At 37.7% G+C, this 27,355-nt stretch overlaps 1 protein-coding gene across 1 annotated transcript; it reads left to right on the top strand.

Moving 5' to 3' along the window:
• The first annotated feature begins 52 nt into the window (after positions 1 to 52).
• On the top strand, positions 53 to 9,756 carry crlf2 (cytokine receptor like factor 2). Its single transcript, XM_084122323.1, has 6 exons — positions 53 to 229; positions 2,122 to 2,276; positions 2,477 to 2,639; positions 4,495 to 4,597; positions 4,689 to 4,767; positions 6,621 to 9,756. Exons 1-6 carry the CDS (start codon positions 91 to 93, stop codon positions 6,843 to 6,845), a joined length of 864 nt encoding a protein of 287 aa, XP_083978449.1. The 5' UTR covers positions 53 to 90; the 3' UTR covers positions 6,846 to 9,756.
• Positions 9,757 to 27,355: the final 17,599 nt, after the last annotated feature.

Genomic DNA, 27,355 nt, shown 5'->3' with positions numbered 1-27,355 from the left:
GAACAGCAAGGTTTAGTGATTCAGGTATAACTTGTGTCACCTGTTCCTCTGTGCTTCTTCATTGATAGGTAACTGAGAGAGGAACATAACATGAACAACTGGAGTGTGTATCTCCTGGTAGTCCTTGCCTTGCTCTTTGCTTCAAAGTCCAGGGCTGCTGCTGCTGAAGATGATTATGATGATGATGATGATGATGATGACGACGTTTATGATAATGATGAGACTGTTGGTGAGTTCTTCTTTAATCTTTAGTTATTCTACCCCTAGGAATTAACAGAACAAACATTCAATATTTATTGATTAATGTAACTTTTGATTCAACTGAGACTTGATTACAAATTGTTATTTTCATATGACATATGTTTTAAATTAATAACTTTTTTACAACAAGAATGACCCATCACTTACCTTACTTAAGCAGGACGATCTGCTATACAGCAGAAACAAACTTTGTTGCATTATTTTTCTGTTATCACTGTAAAGCTGCTTTGAAACAACCTTTATTGTAAAAAGCGCTATATAAACAAAGGTGACTTGACATGACATATTTATCTATGAAGAGCTGTTAGAGAAGTTTGTAGCTGAAGAGCATTAGAAAAGACATGTATTAGGCAAAGTATTATGAGAATAACTCCCACAGAAGCATGGTTATTCTCATCACATATGTGTAAAAGGTCACAGGTTAAATGTTTAGGAGTGGAGCTTGTGACGCACATTCTTGTCAGTATACATTTAGACAAACTTCTGATGATAATGATAAGTTTGCTGTTAAGTGGCGGTGCATCACAGTGCATGAGCTGTCTGGAGACCCACATCAAAAGACCTGAGGAAGGGGAGGCGTTTAGATGAGCTGGTATATCCTGTATACCTGACAAAGACTCACCTCAGAACACATTCATTAAATAAAAAAAAAAAAACATGTTTTCGCAATAATGTTATTCATTCAGTTATTTTTAAAGCTGTTACTCATATTGTAGGCTCAACAGAATATGTGGACTTTCTCAGCATTTTCTGTTGTGATTCTGCTGAGTTTTTTTTAACTAAACATTAATTAATTTAAAGGACTCAATAACAGGAGAAGTGCTAGCAATACAAAGTTTCAAACATCATTTAGATTTAACAATTATAACTATAGTAAATGTACATATTTTCACTAAGTACAATTCTCACCAAATAAATAAATAAATACATGGACATAAAAAAATAATAATTTGAGATCAAATTATAGTTTTAGCTGTAAATGCTAGTACTACTATGTCCATTGCAATGTAAGTTACAAACTCATGAGAAAACAAACAAACATGAATTTGAACGATGTGATTCAAGGTCCACCCCAAAACCTAACCGTCAGTGAGGCTTAAACACTTTGTACAGTGTATGAATGAGAAATTCCTACGAATTATAGTAGCCTACCAGTTTTTTCAAAATGCTAAATAGTTATGAATTGCCATGAGAGTGTGTTGCAATATACAAAGCAATCGACCTATCAACGAGACGATGATATAGCAGGCTAATATTAATACTGTGAAGTCCTCAGGTCAATCACTACAATTGATAACAGAGACAAAATGCTGGCACTTGCATTTGTATGAAACAAAAATGAGTTTATGGTGTGATATGAGAGACATGAAAGTAGCACTGGATTCAGTTAGTTGCGGATGAGCGGTCTGCTATACAGCGGTGAATATTAGGAAAACTGGATGACACGACTGACCTATCAGAATCACGTATTCAACAGAGCCATGTTGTATAAAGAGATAATGTACATCTAGCTGGTTGTTATCGCAAAATAAACCCTGACTTTGTGATCAGGATATACTAAAGTCCTCCGATTTCATTTTAAATACAATTGATAAGTGACACACAAGATGGCAATGAGAAACAAGCATGAAAGGAATTACCCAGATGAGCGGTCTGTTATTCAGTGCTGCTAACAGCAACGGTCATTATCTAGAAATTTCAGACCACTGAATGCCAAGATTGACCAATCAGGATCAAGTATTTCAGAGAGCTGTGTAATAAGGAAAAATATTTAATAAACACATTAACATGCAAGATGATTTTTCAATTTCTGTGGAATTTTGTATGAACCGCTACTCATTATTCTGTGCTATTTTTAAGACATGGAAGAGATTAACCCGGACAAGATTGTTTTTAAGATTAGTAATACATCACATGGTATTACTGTAACATGGTGGACACCACTTCCGGAAACAAATCCCAAATGTTTTTCAACTGAAGTGCAATACAAGAGCCAATGTGTCAAAGACTGGAAGGTATTGAACACTCACAGACTTACACATTTGAAATTCAGTAATGCTCACTTTGAGCATAGAACTGAGGCAACTAGACTTGCATATTATGCTTGATACAGTATGACTGAAAAAATGCTCATGAATCTGATATAAAATGACACATGCTATTCAAAGCAAAGTTGGAGAATCTTACAGTATACTTTGTATTTTCTTATATGCAGACAAGTCTGAGGATTGATAAACAAGAACATGCTGAGTATAATTTGTCCCTGTCCACCCTCAACATAAAGACGAATTACGATTTCAGAATAAGAATGAGGTTGCAGTGTGTGGACAAGGACTGGAGCAACTGGACAAAAGTGCAAAGTTGGGGAAACAATAAAGGTACCGTCTCTTTGTCTTTGAAAAACCATGTGTTCAGGTTCAAGACCAGAGCCTAGTTTGATAAATATGAATTAAATGGTCATTAGCCATAGCAATATTTATGGTTAAAAAAAATTTATTTTTACATCTCTTTATTAGCCCATACACTAATATAATTTTGTGATCAAAATTATTCAACACCCATAGCAAATCAGATTTATTGGCAAAATGTACAGACTTTCAGCTGTTTGTAATGAAAAAACATAACAAATGTTCCTATTTTTTCCCAAATTCAAATGAAAATGCAACCTTTAATGACTTCTGTAGTCTCAAAATTATTCAACCCCCTTATGGCAAGCATCTTCAGTACTTAGTAGAACACCCTTTTGCTGTTATGACCTGCTGCAAACGAGATGTATAACCAGACACCAGCTTCTGGCAGCATTTCCGAGGAATCTTAGCCCATTCCTCATGAGCAATGACCTCCAGTTCAGTAATATTCTTGGGTTTGTGTGCTGAAACTGCCTTCTTCAAATCCTACCAGAGATTTTCTATGGGGTTCAAGACAGTTAACTGTGATGGCCACTGTAGAATCTTCCAGGACTTCTTCTGCAAACCAGCCTTGGTGGCATTTGAGGTATGCTTGGGATCATTGTCCTGTTGGAAGATGATGCCCAAGCTTCAGCTTCCTTACTGATGGCATGATGTTTTCTCCTATGATTTCCTGATACTTTAATTAATCCATATTGCCTTCCACATGCTGCAGGTTCCCAGTGCCAGAGAATGCAAAGCAGCCCCAGAGCATCACAGAGCCACCACCATGCTTAACTGTAGGCAGAGTGTTCTTTTCATACTGCTGATCCATAGGGCCGAAAAGTTCCAGCTTTGTTTAATCGCGCCACAGAACAGAATCCCAAAACTTCTGTGGCTATGATTTTGATAAAATTGGAACTGACTTTTCTTGTGCTTTTGGGTCAGTAGTGGTGTACGTCTTGGTGTTCTGGCATGGAAACCCGCATGCGTTTAGTATGCGCCTTACTGTGCAAGCTGAAACTTCAGTGTCTGTTGCCACCAAGTCTTGCTGCAGGTCTTTTTCAGTCACTTGTTGTGGCAAAAACAATAATTAAACAATCATCATCACTGCATAAGAGACACCAACAGGGTTTTTCTGAACTTGCCTTCTCAGAAATCTGGTTGCACCCATTGATAGTTTCCCTTTTCTGCTCTGTCCAGGTAGTGTAACCACTGTTCCTTTAACTTTGAACTTGCGAACTATGCTTCGGAACATTTAGTGCCTTCGCTATATGAAGATGATATCTTCTATTCACTTTTTGCACTAATATGCAGTCAAACATACTATCAACTACAACATACTATCAAACATACTATCATACTAGCCAGTTCAGATATTTCATGTGTTCTAGCTCAAGCACACCTGCTGCAACTAATGAAGCCCTTGATTAGTTGCATCAGGTGTGCTTGAGACAACACTTGTTTTGCAGATTAATGCTGTTGTGAGGGATTCTATTCAAATAATTTTGAGACTACAGAAGTCATTAAAAGTTGCATTTTCAGTTGAATTTGGGGAAACCAGTTGAAACATTTGTTGACCTATTTCAATTGCTTTTGTTTGATTTGTTCATGCAAATAGCTGAAAGTCAGTAAATTTGGCCAATATGATTTGTAATAGGGCATTAATAATTTTGATTACAACTGTACATATACTATATACACACATACATACATATACCACATCCCTCCTCCACAACAGTTCCCAAACCTTTCCCAATAACTAAAACCCATTTCCCCACGTCCCTCCATATAGTTTGCATGAAATAACCTTCAGTTCGAAATAAACTAAACATTTTGTTCACAGATGCTTGTGTGGTAAAATCACCTGCCAGCATATGGGTTTATATTTTGATAATTGTGCTGCCACTGATTGGCTTACTTCTTGTTTATCTGCTGACTCAACTGGGGTGAGTATTACTGATACTTTGGTTATTATAATTTATCCAAACAATTTTTACTGAATGCCTGAATGCTGATGCCATTCTTTTGTCTTGAAAGAATTAGAAAACTGATCCTACCTAAAGTACCAGATCTCAAACACTTCAAAAATGAAATCATGGACATTGATCAGTCTCAGGTAAGGCCATGCAAATATAAAAAGCATTAATCTGACAGAATGCATTTCAAAATGTTTGTAGTTCTTAATGCTAGAAGAGAATTTGCATTTTCAAGCCACAGGTTCCTTCAAGGTTTTTTTTTAAATAGCGATTTGGGATTTATCAGTATATTACAGTTTGTGTTAACATTAGCAAACTTTCAAAAAAATTGTACAGCATAGATTACACACAATTATTGCTCAAATGTGAATTACAACACCATTCAAAATGATTCTTAAGTTGATAAGTTGCTACTTTGATTAAGCATATAGACATATGCTTGTGGTAGTTGTAGTGCTTCTGCAGCAACTTGTTAGAAATTTTTCAAAATTCATAATTGAGGAATGTGATTTATGTTTTAGAACAAAATTTCAAAGTTTCTCAGAGAGTGTTTTTACATGTACAACAAAACACTGATAGCTATCAAAAATCAATTATTTTTTAAAAACCTAAGGTTAAAACTTTTAAATATTTTAAAATACTAGTTTTACCAGTATTTCACATGAATGTAAAGAGGCATGTACACATTGAATAATGTCAGAACACTAGTAAAACTGTTTACATATAATGTCAATTGGGCTTAAACCATGACTTTTGTCCGATGAAAGAACATGGATGTTTATTGATAATTGGAAAAATTGTGTATGTAAATATACAATAACCTTGGCCACACACGCCTTGAATTTAAATTTGGCAAACCCAATGGAAATTACTGAAGGAACTAATGGCAAATTAGCCTTCTGGAATGGCCCACTCTTAAAAATAAAGGTTCTTTATTATCTATGGTTCCATGAAGAACCTTTAACATCCACGGAACCAAAATGTCCATCCTTGTGGAAAAAGGTTCTTTAGATTATTAAAATGTTCTTCACACTTAGAAAAAAATTATTCTTGTAAAGGAATAGTTCTCCCAAAATTTAAAATGATCCTATTACTCACCCTCAAGCCATCATAGATGTGTATGACTTTCTTATTTCAGCTGAAAACAATCAGAGTTGTATTAAATAATATCCTGGCTCTTACCAGCTTTGTAATGGCATTGAATAGTTTTTGAAGCTCCAAAAAATGCATCGATCCATCATAAAAGTAATCCAAAAGACTCCAGTGGGTTAATAAATGCCTTCTACAGAGAAGCAATGGGTTTTTGTAAGAAAAATATCCATATTTAAAACTTTATAAACTATAATCACTAGCTTCCGACAACGGCTGTACGCATGTTCACGAGAGAGTCGAGTTCCAGGAGAAGGGTGACCTCTGACCTGACGTAAGATGTAGGACGAATGACATAGGCGTAGCGTAAGCTTATAAGAATTGATGAACGCGGAAGTACAGAAGAAAGAATTAGAGAATTAGAAGAGAATTAGAAGTTTAATATAAGAGAACAGGAGCCTCGTCCTACGTTGGGTCAGAGGTCACCCTTCCGCCAGAACTCAACTCTCTTGTGAACGCTCGTACGGCCTTTGCAAAAACCCATCGCTTCACTTCAGAAGGCATTTATTAACCCACTGGAGTCGTATGGATAACTTTTATGATGGATTGATGCACTTTTTGGAGCTTCAAAAACTCGGGCACTATTCAATGCCATTACAAATCTGGGAAGAGCCAGGATATTGTTTAATTCATATACACCTAGGATAGCTTGAGGGTGAGTAAATTATGGGATCATTTTCATTTTTGGGTGAACGGTTCCTTTAAGAAGTGTTCACTGAAAGGTTCTTTGGGGAACCAAAAATGTATCCTTTATTTTCATGAATGTATAGATTGACGTTATGATTGGACAGCTATAATTAAATAATTTTGCCTATTCTAAAAATCTTGTTATTTCCATTCTAAGTTTTGGGGGAACCTTATGCAGTTGAATGATGAGTGCACAACGACAGATATTGAGATTATTGACAAGAACGAAACGGAAGAGCAACATCAAACTTTGGTAATACAGCCCATCGACATCAGCTCTGAGCAACATGACAGCATGTACTGCATCTACTCCTCTGAAACATCTGGTGAAAAGACAGAACCACAATACTCTCAGATGGTGTTGGGGTATATTACCCTCTAAACCACTGAGAGTGACTGAAATCATATTGACTGTTTTTCAGAATGACTGGTGTAAAACATTACAAACTTCATGAGTTGATCTTTATTGCTATCTAGCAGAGATGGGGGACTCGAGTCACATGACTTGACTCGAGTCAGACTCGAGTCGCAAATATAAGGACTTGAGACTTGCTTGACTAAATTAAGAAAATGACTCGACTTGACTTTGACTTGAGAGCCAATGACTCGAGACTTGACTTGAACTGTATGACTCGAGAATGACTTGATATACATTTTTATATAAATCATCGCAACATCAATTGATGAACAAAATGAAAGCAACGGAACCATTGACGCCAGTCATCAGATTAAACATACATCGCGGTGAGCGCGCTAAATACAAAAACATCTCCCAGCATCGTTTCTTTTTGGATATAAACACTAGAAATTGACCATATTCATACAAGGAAGATTTGCCGTAGGCTACGCATAATAACTGGCAAGGGATATCGGACGACCATCACAACCTCGAACAGTCGAACTTCATTCACCACGTCTAAAAGTAAGCTATGGCTTGTTTAACCTGTTTGTTATAGTTAATTTGACTATCTTTAAATCTAGAGAGAATATTGGTCAAAACAGCATGCCTCTTTATACACAATTATGTTTTCAAATGTAGCTTAATGTTGTCAATATTCAAATGATAATTAATGATGGCATATGTTTTGTATAACATTTGCCACATTTCTTTTAAATCATGCTTTAAAGCCAAATATGTCGTTCTTTCCAATGACAAAAAAACAACATAGAAAACTGTTAATGTTTTGTCGTGTTTTATGTTTCTTTTAAAGCAGGGTTAGATGTTATCAGGGGGTTGGGGGAAAAATGCCAGCAGAATTAATATGCACCCAAAATTCAAAATGTGGTGGAAAAATTGCCCTAGTATGAGTTATTTTTATAATTATAACATATGATATTAAAAAATATTTCCAGAATATTGGCGCGATTGCAAATGTGATAATGATTTTATAAAACAGTTCAGTAAACAAAGAGTGAATATTGTGATGTGACATTTTAGACATAATATTCCAAGTATTCTCTGTTTTTGCTCTGTTTCTCAAATGACAATAGTTCCAAACAAGCCACAGAAAGAGTTATGCGTATTTGTGATTCAGTGACCTAGTTGCTTAGTTCCAGAACGAATCTACTGTTTTGAACAAATCAGTTGAATGAATGCTTCTATGACTGGTACATTAAGACGGTGATTTGGCGCCACCTATTGGCGGTCTTAACTTCATAATTAAAAATATAACTTATAAAGGGGATGCCAGTTTGAAGAATGCCATTTGGTGGCATAGGAACCATTATACTTGAATTGTGAATTGTTTAATACCTTTTAATGGTCTTCTGCAATGTTTGAGGCATATTTATTTTTTCATGCATTAATGTTGGTCTAATTTCAGTCACATTTACATTTTAGGCTATGTAGTTTGAAATTATATTTATTTTTTATTTTTTAGATTTTTATTGTAGTAACCACTCAGCTGTATGTGGAAATGCATATTTAAAAAAAATGTTGCAAATAAAACCATAGTCCACAACTTCTGTAGTTTTAACTTATTTTAATATATAAATTCAGTGAAATCATCAAACGTTTGTATGACTTGCCAGTGACTTGTGACCCAAGCTACGACTTGACTTGACTTGCTTGACATAAAGCAGTGACTTGACTTGACTTGACTTGACTTGCTTTTCACAAAATTGACTTGGACTTGCTTGAGACTCGAAGGTTAAGACTTGAGACTTACTTGTGACTTGCACATGTGTGACTTACTCCCACCTCTGCTATCTAGAGACAAAACTTGTCTCAAGTTTGTGGTCATCACAGTTTGAAAGCTTAGCATGGCCTTGTTAGCCCCTGCTGGTAGATCCTGTAACTACACAATGTGATGTAGTTACAAAAAGCATCTTTCTCCATTGACAACCATTCAAAATTAGCCATCTGATGCAACTAAAGTCTTTTATGCTGCTTATTTCCAGGGCAAAACCAAACAAGTGCCTTTGAGATGAATGCTAATGGATATTATAGATCTCATTGGTAAAGTCTGTGATCAGGATTGTGGTTAAAACAAGCTAGAGCAAAGAACATCATTCAAGCATATCTGTAACAAACAATTTGAGTGCAATGCAATAATTGGACAATGGAGGGCACTCTGACTATCCTGAAGTGTTAAAGAGTTCAAACATATCAAAGCCAACACACTCTTCACAGCATCACAGCCCTCTCTTAAGGGAGGATGTACGTTAATTTGAAGACTGATTTAAAAGATTAATGTGAAACTGCATAATAGATGTGGAGTTTCAGTGTGATGGCGTAACAAAGCCAGGGCAGCAGCCACACACTCCGATCTGTTGTGATTGATGAACTGGAAAGTGGGTGAGTGAGAATGAGCAAATAATCATTAAGAGATAGAAGCAAAAGTGAACAGCACACAGGTGGATAAGTAAAAAATTTAAATATACACTGTTTCAGTCATACCTGTTGCAGCTTATAAAAATTGACAAGCGTTATTTTTGTGCAGAGTAATAGTATTGGCTGTATGAATGAGGCAAATATGTACAGTCGGATCCAACACAACACAATATTTTTTTTATTTTTTTATTTTATTAAAGCAGAACATAGGACACAGTTAGATGATACCATCAATACAAAACACATAAAGCAGAAAGTAGGATGTACGTGTAATTATGTGAAGTGTGTGTAAAATTGTTTTGAGCATTTGTATATCTCTTTTATAGGTTTCCAAATATATATGTAGAACAATGCTCATTAAATATACAATATATATAGCAATAGCAATGATCAAAGATGATAGGAAAAAAGGAAGAAAAGTAAATTATCAGAGAAATGGTGAGGTTGTTGAGAGATGATGAAAAAGAAGAGATTAAAAAAGAGAATAAATAGGTACATAAATTGCAAAAGAACAAAAATATATATACCACCCCACAAAAAAAAAAAACAACAACAACTTTTTTCTACATATAAAGCGGGAAATAAAAGTGATTATTATTAAACCTAGAAAGTTAGTTTTTGAAATACTTTGAAAGGACAGATAATAATAAAACAAATTCAAACAAATTTGTCACAATCATGTGATTCCGTTGTACCAAAGGTCAGATTTCAAGCTTCCATTTAAGCACAAGATGCTATTTGGAACATTTTAAAGCACATCATCTTTAGGTTTTTCCCCAAACTTTCATGCAGCTTGAGTGCTGCTGTCAGCAATGCAAAATATAAGGACATTAAAAAAGAAAAATTGTCATTCATTTCTTTTTCACTCAAATTGCTATGCTGATAAGGGTGCAAAATAAAAGTTTTACACATGGTTTCAGATGGTGGATGGTTAGACCTTACTGTACTTGTAAACAATACCCAGAGAAAAACACTTGATTCAGTCTTTTTTGTTGTTGTTACTATAAATGAAACTTTCATTATTTTTATACACTGTGTAAAGATTTGTTCAAAAATAACAGTGTTTGTGCTTTTTACTTTTGTATTTAATAAACACTCTGCTTTTTGTCCAACGGTTTGTCACTATCTGTTTTTGATATGCAAACCCATTGCCGGGGGAAGGATGTGATTGAGGCCTGGTCTTGTACAAGACCGAACAAGACTCCCCTGTGAACAACTGTACGATAAACCTGCGATTCAATAGAAATGATCTTTTAGATAGAGTGGTGGGGAATTACCTTGCAAGTAAAAAAAAAAAAAAACGTTGATCAATAGAATAGAAAAATTGTACTCAGAATAATAAATGATACGAGATAAGATAAACCACTTTCACTATCTGTAATTTTCCATCTTCGCCTATTGAAGCGAAACTCGTTTCCGAGAAGGGGGACTGGAGGTGCCCAGTACGGTTTGTACTTCACACATGATAATTGCCCATATGCTGCCTGCTCAAATAACCAATCAGAGGTAGCTAGTCACCATTATGATGGTTTTATTAGAGTTCACACCAGCTAGTCTTCATACCTCCTCCAGCTTACATAAGAGAAGCAACAAACAGCTTGCTCGATTAATAAATTAAGTATGCTAAATATGGCTTACAGTCATGTTTCTGCAGAGCTATTTAATGATAATCAACATTCCAACAATTACATCTTTACACTTTACACTTTTAATTATACATTGTGCTTTTCTGTCTGGCAAAAGGGAATGAATCGTGTTCCCTGGTGAATTATTCTCCAAAGCATTAAGCAAAAACATGTGGGTCTATCTGTTATGATTTTTGCTTTTAAATACCAGGAAACACACACACAGCAGAGATCAGCCTTGCTGGACTAAAATGTTTTATTTATTGTAATGCTTTAGTGGGGGAAGACCCAGATCATGCATTCATTATCATAAAGGCCCCGAGACATTCCGCACAAAGAGCGAGACGAGTTTTGCGCCTTCTACGGCACCTAAAGAATGTGCAGGTGGAGGAACGACTAGCTGTGACGACGTGACAGAAGATGACAATGTCAAAGAACCGCCATCTCTAGCACGTAAACTGTCCCTGAAGCAGACACTTAAGGGAGATGTAAAACGCTACACATCTTGCCGTTGTTTTCACTCTCATCAGCTTGTTTTTAATATGCTACGTTGAATGTGTCAGGGCCCCCAGGCAGTAAATGGTGGATGACAAATGTTACTGCAAGCAAACCCACTGGAGGCTGACCATATTGTACCTGTGCCAGGATTCTTGAAGCTCCTTTATATCAAAAAGCTCAAAGCTGGAAGGAGGAGCGCCTCTTTTGTCACCTAGTCTGTTCCGGGTTGCATGTGAGCTTGCGCTCGGTGGATGCACAGTAAAACAGATGTTGAAGATTCTCGCAAAGACTCAATAAAAAGACTGCGGAGGCCCTCTTTTCTACTCAATTATTTAGAGTTGAAGAAAGAAGCAACAGTATCAACATGTATCCTCTGAAGCCCAAGCGTTCAGGAGGAATGAATAACATATTTATATAGTAACTCGTGCCAAATAGCTGCAAATGGAAATAAACACCTTCTAATGGATTCTGGGTCTGTGTGATCGCCATTAACCTCCAAACACAAATGTTAAATTGCACAAAAAAGTGTGTCAAAAGCTTCTTTTTTTTGTGCTACCAAATATATATTTTTCCTTTCTAGCATTAGAGAGCAAACTAGTGGAGAATTCATTCTAGAGAACAAACTCCACCTGTTGCCATTTAATTATATTAAAGCTTAAAAAAGTGAAAACTTCCACACCTCTTACAGGCATATTTTAACTCTTTGCTCTTGTGCGCTTGATAACATAAAAAGGTGTCACTGCCAAGCAGTGGGGTAATGCTTCTAATTATGTTGAACTCAAATAAATAAATAATTTACTTTTCACAGGGTGAGCGTGACAGGTTTGCCAACAGCCTGACAAATGGAAGAATCGCTTGCAAATGCAACGCGCGTACTGTATATAACGTGCAGCGGTAGAGAGACTCAGACAGGGCAAGAGCTTGACAGCCGTCCCCCCCCCCCCCCCCCCCTCCCTCCCTCCCTCCCTCCTGTGTTAGTCTCAGTGCTCCACTCAAAATAAAGCTCTGTTTAAGGACTATAAGGTCTGTGTTGCAGTAAGCCTGATTGTGCCAAGCCTGATCTGGTATTCATTAGCGCTTATTACTTGTGACCTCACCTGCAAGTTGAGCCTGTCACGATTAAGCCTTTTCCTCAGGCACTTGCGATGACTCTCCTCTGAGGTTATGGAAGACGACACCAGACAGACAAATTACACAAACCAAAGATTTCGAATGATGAAGCAAGTTGTCATTGGGCTGGTGCATTGATTAAGTCTACAGTACGAAAAACAGAGACAAAGAGATAGGTATTTTGACAGGGGGTTTCCAAAGAAACCATTGTGTCTGTGGGAGGAAAGATCTGATTATTAGTTTTTGCCACTAGCACAGATGAGAGGAGGAAGTCTCAGCGGAGAATAAGGAGGAAGCGTGGTAGTGGGCGGGGAGCCGGCAGAGAGCTGATGTTGTGTTCAGCGATCTCCAAAGGTCAACCTAAAACTGTACTGTTGTTCCTCAAGGATGAATGGCGTACATTCATTATATAGGCGCTCTGTTTCAGACCCAGTAAACTGCCTACGTAGGCCGCGTTGTAAGGCATCATAGGCCAGCTCCCGACACTGAGGCTGTTCCAAAAGGTTGGCAGAATGATTATGCTGCTTTCTAAGATGCCTAATTTTGGTATCTTAAGCAAAGAATGAAATCCCATAATGCATTGTGAGCTCTGTGAAAAAAAATAATATCCATGATGGTGGACGAAGCAAGAAGAATTACAGATAAATTATTCTATACCAATTGTATTGATAAGACATAAAAACGACAGATTAAAAAATTAAAAACAGATAACTTACCAGTATTTGTGTTAATTGGGGTATTTGCTCAAGAGTATCTTGTCTTTAGCCTAGCAACATGCTAATGACATACATTCTGTGAAACAAAGATGGCAGAATTAATGAAATAAGTCATTCACTATCAAAAGTATTAAATAATTGTTTAATTGAATTAAAAATGACTAACTTACCCATTATGTGTGTTCTATGCATTTTTATGATCATTTGAGTATCATGCTGTTAGCTTAGCAACATGCTAACTGGTACTCGACATCTGACAAGACCAGACAGAGACTCTCCATCTCTGTCTCAAATCTCAAATAAAGCCCAAGACTATATTTTCTATATTGAGATGAGGCAGAGTTCAGATTTGTCTGGTCTCACATACTACAACACTAATCCTAAAACTGAGCTCTTCCCCTGCTCTTTGTCTGAGGGACCTGCTGGAAAATAAAATATTCTAAATTATCCCAAGCTGGTTTGCTGGTTTTAGAAGGTCTCCCAGTCTGGTCTGTTGACTTGTTTCAGGCACTTTTCAGTCAGACTTAGAGACTAGTTAAACTAGTTAGACAGTTAGCTATTTGTATGCAGCTCACTAGATTTTGAGTAGAGGGTTTGTTATATCCAAATCCAGAGCAAATGTAGACAAGTTGTCTCAGCATTGCATTCAGGAATCTTCCAGAAATAGATTCATAAATAGTTTGCCAAAGTACAACAAGCTGACTAATTAGGTGTAACATGACTAATTGTATGTACACTAGTAATAAGATTCTTATCGCTTCAGTAGAGGAGGCCATTTGTGCAAACTGATTTGCCAATATAAAATGCTGCCAACATCAACACAATGCTGCTCACTATGGGGGAAAAAACCCCACCCCCCCAAAAAAAGACACACACACACACACACACACCGGCCTTCTTCCGAGAATATCTGTCTGCTCCAGAAGTGTCATATTATGCCAGTACAGCAGCTGTGTGAGATGTATTTTTTTCATTATTATTAAGTATTCACATTTACAAACTAGCCCTGTTCACAGATGAAGTCTTACCTTATAAATTATAGATGCTGAAACAATCTCTAAAACATGTTCATTAAAGACAACGCTCTTTTTTTTAAAGGGTACCGGCTCATAAATATTTCTTAAAAGCAAATTTCGTCACACACACACACACACACACACAAAAAGAAAAGACTCCTTCCTCGACATCTTGAACATGTGAGAGGCATCGCATCAGCCTTCACAGACACACAGAGGACACACACACACACACACACACTCAGTCACACACAGGGAGACAGAAGTGCGACTGCGTCGTCTGCGGCGGTGACGCCTCTCTCTTGGAAAAGCTGAGCTCACGTACGCTCGCCTGCTCTGGAAGTGATGTTTGTGTGGATGACACGTATGATCCTTTAATCTCAGGCTCAGCTTGTTGAGCATCAAATTGAAATATCCTGAACAGATGTAAAAACACATGTGAGCCTCAACGTGCAAGCTGTGCCGAGCTTTGTTTCATCTGCTGATGATGGGAGCCTTAAGGAGATCTTTTTAAAATTTCATCACTATTCAAAAGGATAATTAATACGTACCCCCAGGCTTTGATTATGCTCTTCTTACTGTGTACGGCTGGTGTGGAGATAATGAGACACTCATCAGTCGCTGCCAGAGCTCCCCAACAAACGCACACAGTTTGCATAAGATACTGGAGATTCTGCAAAGGTAGCGGCGAGAGGTGCACCCAGCCCGATGCTAATTTTGATCGCGGTGACAACGAAACGATCAGTCTACGTGATACACGTGTTTCGGGTGTTGTGTTTACAGGGGTGCTCGTGTTGAACAGCGACACTGCATTGTCCTTGGGTCCTGGGTGGTCCACTTTCCTTTCATTTGTGACCGTGGTTGAGCAGGGGAAGCCTGGGGAATCTGGACAGAGAAGAGTGACAGACGTTAGGAGAGATTATAATGAGATTTGTCAATTGGAATGCAGTTTGGTGGCCATTTTCTCTGCTTATAAAAAAAAAAAAACTCTGACCTTTGCCCAGCACATTCCCCTAACACCTGAGTTACAGGCAATTACTAAGCCACTCTGCTCTCAATGCTGAGCTCTGACCCCAGGTTAGGTGCTACAGTATATGAAGTAGGCTGCACCGGCAGTATGGGGTATAATATGATATAATTAATATAATATAATGCCACTTGAAGTTCAAACTTGGAAATGTGTGCAGAAATATAGATAAGGATAATTTTGTAAATAATTATTCAGATAACTGGCGAGATACGGGTTTGTGTTATGAAAATGGCGGCAAGATGCACACTGTTAATCTCAAAGTTAAAATGTAACAGAAGCAGCGAAATATCATTTATTTCATATTGTGACAAATAGATAAAATTGCAAGAAAGGGACTTGGTTCTATTCATCGGTTGTTGATTTAATGGATGCAGATCTGAATGTGAACCTGTAGTCGATTGTAAGGAAGATGCAGGGTTTAAGCAGACTAAATGACTGGAGAAGTCTGGCAAATGAAGATAGAGAGGTCTGTTTTGATTCTAATCAAATTTGATCCAAAAAAAAAGAGAGAGAAAAATGTCCACGGATAAGTCATTTGCAATAAGTGATAAGTGAATTGAAGAAGAAATCTTTGTTGACAACTTATAATGCCAGCACTGCAAATTTGTCAGCTGTCTTACTGCTGATTCAGACAAGTGTAGAATGAACAACAGCTAATCTGAGTTCAGTATGCATTTATTTCTTGATATGAGACATTTGACCTCATCAGCATGAAGTAATTTGCTAGATTTGCATGATTATTATCATATATTTCCGAGAAGAACTCGCAGCACGGCTACTCATGTAAAAAAAAAAAAAAAATGAATAAATAAAATGGTAATAAAAAAATCACCCCTCTCAGCATGCTGTCCCTACATACAAAAGACAACTCTCTTCTGTAAAAGACAGGCTAATTAATTCCTGTGGGTTAAAAAAAACAAAAAAACACACACACATATTCACATGATCGCCAATCAACATAGTCATTACAACAGATGCCTAGCACACACACGTGCACAGATGCACAACACGCACACAAACCCCGCTGTGAGCTCCGTCTCCTGCTGCTGTACGAGGGCTGGCTGTGTGCTACGGTAGTCATGCAGCACTCATCCGCTCACAGGGAAGAGGCTGGCATAGACAAAGCCCTGCCTGTAGGTAAGCTGTACACCACATCAAGGAGCTCCAGAGGTTTCCTGCAGTGACAACTATTTTGGAGCAGCACACTGATGAGCCTGAGGATTCATTTGCAGGTCCACCTCTGGGCCTGACACAACACCAGTGACAGGGTGACAGTCAGCACGAGAGTTTGTGTGTGTGTGTGTGTGTGTGTGCGTGTGTGTGTGTGTGCGTGCGAGTACCTGAATCTGGGTGGGATTTGGGGACACCTGCTGTAGCCCATAGTAAACAGCATGGAGGTACGTGTATATTCATGCTTTAAAGTTGACATAAAACGCCACCCGTTCACAACCCATTTTACTTCATAATCTGATGTATGACACAGGATCTTTCAATAATAAAATAATATAGGACAGGTCTTGATTTGAATTGATTGGATTGTGAAAAGTGAGCATTACTTAGAATGGATCCAGGTGGTTGGATGGGAGAGGATGCAAGCGTATATTTTTGATGCAGCTAAAAAAAAAGGGAAGGAAGTTGATACATTTAAGACATTTATATATTTCAAATAACATCATTGATGAATCATTCACAATAAAACCAGTTAATACTGAATTTTTGGGTCATCTAAAAAACTGAAATTTCTCGTTTAAATTATTAATTTAATCCTACTTATTAGTTAAATGTTTCAATATACAGTATATATCCATTTATATGTTTGCCTAATCTGAAATATTTGGGAAAAAATGAACATAGCATACACACTGACATAGTGAGTGCTGTACTGTATGTAGTCACAAAATAGCCACTTACCCATGAAATCTGAGCACAAGTGGTTACAGGAGATGTATTTGAGATGTCCATCCACTTTTGATGGGATCAACAGCGATAGAAGTACGGAAGGAGCATCCCAGTGAGACTTACTTGTTAGCCTATAATGATGCATACTCATTGACATATTTATGTCAGAAATAGATACATATGTATGTATATAATATGCTCTATATTCTAGGTGACGTTCAGCACAAATACAATAGATTTGCTGATGTTCAAGCCCAAATCGCTTAGGGGCATATGGTACCTTAATGCATTCTTTTGTAAATTTGTTGGGTTGAGCCAGAAGAAAACCGCAGCCTCTTCCGTATGGCTGCTGGATTCTCCCAAGGTGCTCCTCTATTATGCCTTTTGCAAGAGGCATCTGCGGCCGCCACACAAGATGCTCTATTATGCTTCCTGTGAGAGGCATCTGCGGCAGTCACGTTTTGAAACTTCACACGGCCTTTTACACAAAAAATAATTTGATCCAAGCCATCTGCCACTCTGTGATGGATACATGTGTAGAGACACGGGTTTCTGACAACACCATGTCGTCTCTTCTCCAGACAGATAATAGCATGTCAGAGTCACTGGCCAAGGGGCCACATGTTAGCAGTCGGCTGAAGTGACATTTGAGATGGGTCTTGGGACCCGGTGGCAGTGGCAGCAGCCATCCAAGTGTCCTACAATTCAATTCGGTGCTTGACAGCGTACAAAATTATCTGTAGACAGATGATAGATCGTTAGTGGTCTGAACATTTCCTATGCAGGACATTCAAGGACTTCTAGATCACACATTTTAAAGGTACCTCTTTAAAGTTAGAATAAAATCAAATAAAAATGCTTGTTTTTATGGAATATTGCAGTGTTTATAAATGATTTATACAAAAACATCATTATTTTTTAAGTTTCATGTGCCTTTATCTATAATAGTAATCTTTAATCAAAATAACTTCCCCTAGCCCTTGCAACAACATTTCTATGATGATGTGTTCACCGGCGTGAGGGCGGGACAACCTGTCACCCACATGAGATAGTAGCAATAGCAAACCACAATGATCCAACGATTCAATGATCCAATCGATTCCCGATGGACAGAATCAAATCCTGGCCTACATTTTTTTTTCCTCATTCGAGAAACCGTTTCACTTGAATGTACATCACAATATTGAAGAAAAGACTATCGCGATTTCCATTTTCGGGCCGACTTTTGTCAAATGTCAAAACGATCCTTTTCAAAACGACTCAAATTTTTGTACTCGCACAATTGAGAAATCGTTCACTTGAGTGTGTGCTAAGAGCACTGTTTCTCTTTGAGTGGACTGACAGTTCCAGTGCAGGCCGAAGCTTCTTCGGAATCAGGATTTCTTATTCTTCTCTCTGCACTCCCCTCAACCTGAGTGACAAACAGTGTGCCGTGGCTCCGAGCTGCAACCTCGATCGGCCCTAATCCTCCTAACCCGCTCAAACCGGTCAATGAGTGTCAATCAGGCCTTGCCCTCTGCTCGCATTCGCAACAAGTTCCGTATCCTTAGAAAACAATTATGATTGGGCTGTTGTGAAAATTGATCCCTGGGTTGAAGAGCTCCACGCACATATTCTTCTCTGGCTGGTGGGGTCCTGCCATGGGAAGCAATTACTGCTGGTTGCCAGCTGACAGCCTCATTCCAGAGTGAGTCAGGGCTGGCTTGATCCTCGGGCACTCTCTAGGCAAATTGTATTCTCGCACTCATCTCAAACCTCTTACCAACTGCTGGCTTCTATCAGGAAAATAGATTGTTCCCTTTGTTCCCAATGCATGTTGGGGAATGGGATGGACATGACGTTTCAACAGTAAGGAGCTGCTTTAATTTTAATGGGCCGCACTGTACGCCGGGGCGGAGGGGGTCTAGGTAGGAGTACAGGCTTCTGTCTGCAGACCTGGAGGAGGCCGGAGGATGGGACCTCCATCAACTTGACAGGTATCATATCACCCTAACAGTGAAGTGCAGAATCCAGTCCCAGGTTTTCGTATGTTTGAGAGTCAGATTGTTCGACTAGACCACTTTGGCAGTGATGGCTCGCTCAAGGTGATATTTGTCAATTACAAACTTTCCAAAAAGAAAAATAGTTTTAGTCTGAAACGAAAAACTAACTCTGCACCTCACATGAATCTATATAATCAATTGTTACATTTAGGGTAGCAGTTTATAATTTGCAAAATATTATAAAGTTTCATTTGGTGAATAGATTCAAGAAACTGTGCATATTCTATCAATAAAATAGATGGTCACAGCAGTGGTCACAAATGATCATCTAAAACATACTGATGTCTTCAGATTTATAATACTCTGCAGACAGTATTGGGTTATTTAATATTTAATAACTTAATCTATGGGCAGCTCATCATATCAAATAATCTCTCAGCTGATTTTTTTTATTTTTAATAGAAACATAGGGAATAACAGATGTCACATATTTCCAGGACATCTTAAGGAACCAATTATATTTCTTTTAACCTGTTAATGTAAGTCACAATAGTATGTTCAAGCTTCATTAGGCCTACTTCAGAAAAGCTTTATGTATCTTACTTACTCTGTAATACTTACTCCCTCAAGGAATGAAAGAGGTGGATCCTTTTGGAGCTCCTGCAGGTTTAAAATGCACCATGACTCTATAAACAAGGGGACAATTCTGTGAGTTTCAAAGTCTCATCTGTCAATTTGCTTATTAATTTAATAAACACATCAAGAGACTGCACAGTGAACACTTTAATCATTGTAATTAATGCATGTAGCTGCATTCCTCTCTCTGTGTGTATTAGCAAGCACTAGAGAATAAATAAATTAAAATATATACAGCCTTCAACTAATTATCATGCAAATACAGCAGCAACAAAGCATTGAGGGGCCGTTAATCTTTGCCAGAGCCTCACTGCAATTCCCAGATGTGCTTAAAGCTGTCCGTAGCACAATTAGAGACGAAGTGAGATGGCAAGGGAGAGAGAATCGTCTGTCACTTACTCATTGTCAAATTAATTCCGTTTTTTCGCGCCCTTGGCTTGTCAGCGAGCAATACACCGAGTCACCTGCCTCACGTGACTCCAATGGGGACGTCCGATTCGTTAACGAATCGTTTTTTGTCGGTTCGTTTAAATGAATCGGTTGAACCAGTTCACAAAAAAGGTCTTAACGATTACTTTGTAGGCTACTCAAAGTCATCTACTTCACGACCACTAAAAAAAAAGTACGTTCTATGAATGTATGTAGTATGAATGTAGGGTGTTTCTCAAACGGAAGGCTGCATAATTTTGGAAAAATACTTTGTGTTACAAATCTTTATATTAACTGTCTTTTTAATGCAATACAGTGAATCAGAGGTTTCCCAGTGGCTTAGCCTACATTATTGGCAGCAGTTTAGTGTTAGTGATTAATTTACAGCAAAACAACAGATAACATCTATTCTTTCATGTCTGAAAACATTACTTTTGTCTTACATTTAATAATAAACTCAGACAAGATCAGTACCGTCTCGTTTTCCGTCAGTTTATTTTTGTGAATTGGAATGTGTGCAAAGGATTGTGGGTGATTTAAGGCTGCGAAAGATACATCCGATACATCCTTCAAAACAGGCCGAATGAAGTAGGCTACTTGATTCCAAGGATCCTTCAAATTGAGATGACCTTCATCGACATCTGATGGCATGGCAGCCGAGATATGCAGCCTTCGTAGGATGCAGCCTTCCGTTTGAGAAACACTCCTCATCTGGACATACTACATTCGCTATGTTGTCATTCTCATGTGACCTATACCAGCGTCAGTTGTGTCGCTTCACTGCCATTCATAAATCTTCTCCAGTGGCCTCATGGGATGGGATAGCCTAAAGTGTCCATCGTATGCACACTTCAGAATCTCACCAGAAGAGGTCATCCAGATACTTTTAGCCCACTCTTTTATGAGTAGGACCTACTGTGAATTAATTCATACTTCGGGTGAATTCCAAACAGCGTTTTTGTTTTTTTTATGATTCACACTTTTTATTTTCTCTTTCGGATTGACAAAACAGTACATTTATTCTCCAAACATAATTGTCCAAACAGCGTTTTTGCACCCTTGAAGGGCACTTTGGGAAGGGGACGTCATTTGTAGGTGCATAATGCTAATGTGCTCGAAATGACAGCCCCCCCATAAGGTATTAGGAGTATAAAAGTATCAAATAGACTTAGGGGTCCCTCAGATATTTTTATTTTAGTAAAAATAATAATGACAAATCTGATTAAATGCATGCAATAGATACGGTAAATTTCGTGAATTAATTAAGTACAATAATTTATAAGTTTGTTTATAGGTTTATTGCGATGTCTCTTTAAAATGTAAACGCCCCGCCCCACATCTAAAGAGACCTGTGTGCATGATCGTTGACAGGACCTTAGATATCATATAATAAAGGCTAGATGTCTCGTCCGCGCTGCTGGCCAATGGAGGTCGACGTCCGCACACGGCGGCCATCTTGCCACAGGGAGCTCGCTCACTTGTAACATGGTGCATATACTTTTAAATAACCATAACTTTCTAAATTTTCTACCGATTTTCAAACGGTTTGGTTTGTTATAAACTTCAGAGATGTAGTTATGACACTGCATACATATGAATAATTATAACAATGGACTTCCATATGAAAGAATTATAGCCACGTTAATAACGTTTGTAAGAAACCAAACCGCTTGTAAATCCGTCAAGATTTCAGCGAGATAAGAGGATCTGTGTGCGTGCTGATCACTCACCTTAATTCACAGCTTCCCTGTGGCAAGATGGCCGTCGGTGATGCCGGAAGTGACTCCGCCTTAAGACATCTAGCCTTATATGGATATCTATGGACAGGACTGCTTGGCGCTGCTCCGGTGAGCGATATTTTTTTCCCGAGGATGGTAGGGGAATGTACCGCCTTTTTCGCCTCTGACTGGCTAGAAGGGCTCTCCTATGATTGGTTATTTGATTTGGCCATGAAACGTCATCTCACGTTCATGGCAGACTGTCGGCTAGTCTATTCTGGTCATCTTTACCGCCAACAGAAGTGAATTATGTCAGTAAACAGTGTGATAAGTGCGTGCCATCACATTTATATTCCAAGTTCACATTTTCATAGCATGTTTAGATCGTGTTTAGATTAGTCCTAGCAGTTTGGGGTTACCCTCATAGTGTTTGCCTCACCTAGATACACCATCTCTCTCTCTCACACACACACCTCTGCACCACCCACCACCACCACCTCTCTCTCACTATCTCTCATCACAAAACTCGCTCAAACATCTAGGACTAATCTAAACACGATCTTAACAGGCTATGAAAATGTGAACTTGGAATATAAATGTGATGGCATGCACTTATTACACTGTACGTAGGCAGGGCAGATTTTTACTCCCAAGTTCACATGTTCGTCACAAAATTCCCCCAAACAGCTAAGACTAATCTAAACACGATCTAATCAGGCTATGAAATTGTGAACTTGGAATATAAATCTGAAAACACGCACATATAGCGCTTTTCTTAGTAGGCTATGTTGGATTGACTTTGTTTACTTCTGTTGTAAAGACGATCAAAACAGACTAGCCTGCCATGAACGTGAGATGGCGTTTCACGGCCAAATCAAATAACCAATCGGAGGAGAGCCCTTCTAGCCAATCAGAGGCGAAAAAGGCGGTAACGTTACCTTCCCCTACCATCCTGGGGAAAAAAATATTGCCTCCGCCGAACCTAATTTTAGCTTTAAAGGGCCCCTATTATGCTATTTTAAAGTTTCATAATGTTGTTGTGGAGTCTCCTACAACATGTTTACATGCATCAAAGGTAAAAAAAAACAAAAAACTTTAATTTCCTCATAATATAAATTTGCACATCATAACATTTTCAATGACTCTCAAACGACTCGTCAAACGAATCAATCTCTCTAAATCCCTCCTTTCCGCGATATGATTGGCCAGACAGCTCAGTCTGTTGTGATTGGCCTACCAAGTACAGCGCGTCGAAAACAAAACCGCCCATTGCCATAACAACATTGCTCTGCGTGTCCTGAGGCTTCCTACACCGTAAACTAAACACAGTAAGGAACAATGACGTCGATTTTACCATATCAATGCAAGCGCGAGTCTGATGATGAAACACTGGATGAACTAATGTTAGTTATTCAACCCGAACCTCCATCGCAAGGATGACTCGAGCAGGACAGTGTTTCTCAGTGATACGCTACTCAGTTTGAGGTACATTATATGAGATGTTGCAACTGTAATCCCACACCATCAGCATTAACAATTGCATGTCCATCAACAAACCAATTATTTTACATGTGCTAATTTATTGACAGAGTATTTTTCTAATATATTGCGGTGAACACGTGGAAACTGTATCAATAACAGTGCATAGGCCTATATACATTAGCCGAGCTCTAGTCTAGACAGTGAATGATCTGATGTAACATAAACTTTGGTAAAACAAATATTTCCTCAAAGTAGTGAGAACGACAGACAATCTGCATTAATAGACACAGTTATAGGTAATCGTGGCCCACAACTGATTAGCAGAAGTATTTCAGTAAGACAGTGATAACGTGAGTTAGCCAGTTAGCAGGAGACCTAAGTTACACAATATAAAACTCAAAACTAAGCATTTTGAACACCATCTTTCAAGAGCAAGCGGTTTGCGAATCCTGCATTGAACTCCGTCAGCCGTCAGTGAAATAAAGGGAACACAGCAAAAGTTTAGGATTATACTGCTGTGATATCATGGTAAAGATGAATTTTAACCACTGATTCTTCACATTCTCATCCTTGGGCAGTGAAAAAAAAAATCAAAATACTGGCTTTACCTTCACATTGCAGAGCACAGCGTATTCTCGACATGATGATATCCAGTATCCACAGGAATCAGCTGCAGGTTTGAGGTTCAAGTTTTCTCTGGTGTCTGCGCGTGCAATAAGTGGGCGGGCAATATGCTAATGTTCGTCTTGACGTCACAACGAAACGGCTTATGACTTGTTTGAAAAACAATTCATTTTATTGACTCAGACAGAGTCCAATCTTACTTTTGAAAGACAGTAACTTTATATACGGTGCACTTTTAGATTTAAAACTTTGCAGGATGTTTTCATCCACTTAGAGCTATGTTATGTACACTACATGAAAGGTCATTTTCAAAAATCCATAATAGGGGCCCTTTAAAAAATGGAGAATAATAAACCTCCACTCGCAGTTGGCAAGAGAAAGCTTCTTACTGACTTTTTTGAGGGGTAATTTTCTCTATATAGGCTATATCTTTATATCCACTTCATGTCGGGGCTTTTGTATTCTTTGCATAAATTGGAAACAGGCTTAAGTTACTAATTTTTCATTATTAATAGTCCTGGTTCTATGGGAGTGCTAGAGATCTCGATGAAGATGAGTAACAGCTTTGTAGTAATTATAAAGGGAGCGCTCGTTGTGCGCTTTCTATGTTATCTAATATCCATTCAGAATTTGTATAAAACTTGTTTTTCTTGCTGCTATGACCAATGGCCACGTACACGTTGCAAAGTTTTGGAAATTACATCCGCATTTATGCAGGATTCACTCTTAAAATAGCAATGATTGACATTGATAGCCATAGCATTGTTTGTTCCTGAATAAAAGCAGCATTATTCACTGAAATGGTTGAATAGTCTGCTGACTGACTTACTCACTCATAGTTCTTTGCCGCCACCTAGGCCTACTGGATGTAAATGTGTAAAAATCGTATGTACTGAAATCGTTGAAAAATCCCCACCAACACACAGACTGACAGCCTGTTTTGTCACAATAGTCTAGTAAGTTTCATGCATTTAATCAAGTCTTTTGGAACAAACATTATTATCTTCACAGTGTCACATCAATCATCCAGTTGTTTTTAGGGTAAATACTACATTGGTAAATAAAGCAAGAATCATTCTGTTGGATGTGCACTACTGTTCAAATCTTCTGCTCACCAAGCCTGCATTAATTTGATCCAAAATACAGTAAAAACAGTAATATTATGAAATATTATTTCAATTTAAAATAATAATACAATACAATATAGGCTAATTTATTTCTGTGATTGAAGCTGAATTTTCACTATCATTACTCCAGTCTTCTTTACATTATCCTTCAGAAATCATTCAAATATGATGATTTGATGCTCAACAAACATTTATGATTATTATCAATGTTGAAAACAGTTGTTTGAAAACATTTTTTTTTCTATTCATCAAAGATTCCTGAAAAATAAAATGTATGACCGTTTCCATACAAATATAAACTGTTTCCAACATTGATAATAATCATAAATGTTTGTTGATCATCAAATTATCATATTAGAATGATTTCTGAAGGATCATGTGACACTGGAGACTGGAGTAGGCTAATGATGCTGAAAATTCAGCTTTACCATCACAGGAATAAATTACATTTGACTATATATTCACATAGAAAACAGTCACAATATTTCACAATATTACTGTTTTTTTTTTTTGTTTTTTTTTATCAAATCAATGCTGCTTTGAGCAGAAGAGACTTCTTTTAAAAACATTTAAAAAATCGTATTGATCTCAACTTCTGAATGGCAGTGTATAATTCATTTTATTATGTAGCCTATATTATTTATATATTTATTTTATAGCAATACCAATTTACTTGTAAATGGTTCTAAATGACTTTGTGTTTTTAATATTAACTAAAAAATGACTGCAAAACTGTAGGCCTACTGAACACAGGAAATCGTAAAGTAAGAATTTATCGCAATTTTCGAACATTTAATATTTTATAGGCTAGGCCCTATTGGGTGTGAATATCCACACATACAGAAGATGTAATTATCACATTAGTTATGACATAAAATAACAATTGCTGAAGCGAATTGTTGAACCGATTCGTACGGAGCCCCTAAATTGACGTGGTGGTGGAAAATATTTTTAGGATGGGAGATTTTTTTTTTTTTTTTTTTTTAATCTTTTGCGTTCCCTCGCAAAACTTTTGCGTTCCCCCGAGAAACTTTGCGTTCCCACGCAAAACTTTTGCGTTCCCTCGCAAAGATATTTGCGTTCCCACGCAAAACTTTTGCGTTCCCCCGAGAAACTTTGCGTTCCCTCGCAAAGATTTGCGTTCCCACGCAAAACCTGTTTTGAGCTCGGACAGACACTTCCTGTTGTAATGTCCCGCTGGCAGTGTTTCAGAGCTCCGTACTTTAATGGAGTGTTTGAATTTGGACTCAAATATAAAGAAATGCGGTCAGTGCTTAACTAAAGGAGTTCAGTGAAGTTGGCAATATTCACATAGGCTATTCGAACTTCCCTATTCTTGAGCTAAACGTTGTTAAAACACAAACGACACCTATTTACAATCACAGTAACCTAGACAACGAGCTACAACCCGATTCTCATCAAAACAAGCTTTATAATATAGGCTAAATTGATCTCTATGAGCAGGTGGCTGAGAGACTAGTTCAAAGGGACCGTCTGCAAAGTGCAATATAACCCAAAAAACGACTACAGCATCAATAGTCAAAAATACAAAAATAGTCATTAACTTCAATGTTACAAACTGTAGTGCCACCCAATTCAGTTTACACATCAATGGTGACCCACTGGTCATACTACAGTGCTTTTGCACATTTTATATTATGAAAAATATTCAATAACTTCACTGTAACACACCAAATTTAGTTCACACATGACACATCACTGCTCTAATGTTTGTTATAGGCCTACAACAATTAGTTTGGGAAGTAATTGCACATAAAAAATAAGTAGGCCTATTCTTTACACAGATTATATTGGTAGGCTACTGTAGGCTACGCAGCTTTTGCATTATATTTGCTTACTGAATTTGATGGCATTACACTGTACACTGTATGTAGCCTACACTTCACACACAGTGTGAAGTTATTTAATATTTTTTTTCTAAAAAGGGTGAAGTTATTGCTTTTATTTAATAATAAATAATCATAAAAATTCAGCATTTTTTATCAAACTAAGTAATGTAGTATAACCAGCAGGAGAGCAGTGATGTGTGAACTGAATTTGGTGACAATTCTGCACATTTTATATTATTAAACATATTCAATAGCTTCACTGTGACACACTGTACAGTGTGTCACAGTGAAGCTATTGAATATGTTTAATAATATAA

Source organism: Abramis brama, assembly GCF_963993115.1.
Source record: "Abramis brama genome assembly, chromosome: 8".
Taxonomy (NCBI): domain Eukaryota; kingdom Metazoa; phylum Chordata; class Actinopteri; order Cypriniformes; family Leuciscidae; genus Abramis; species Abramis brama.
Note: the sequence above shows the minus strand (reverse complement) of the source record. Positions and strands in the feature narration are given on the sequence as shown.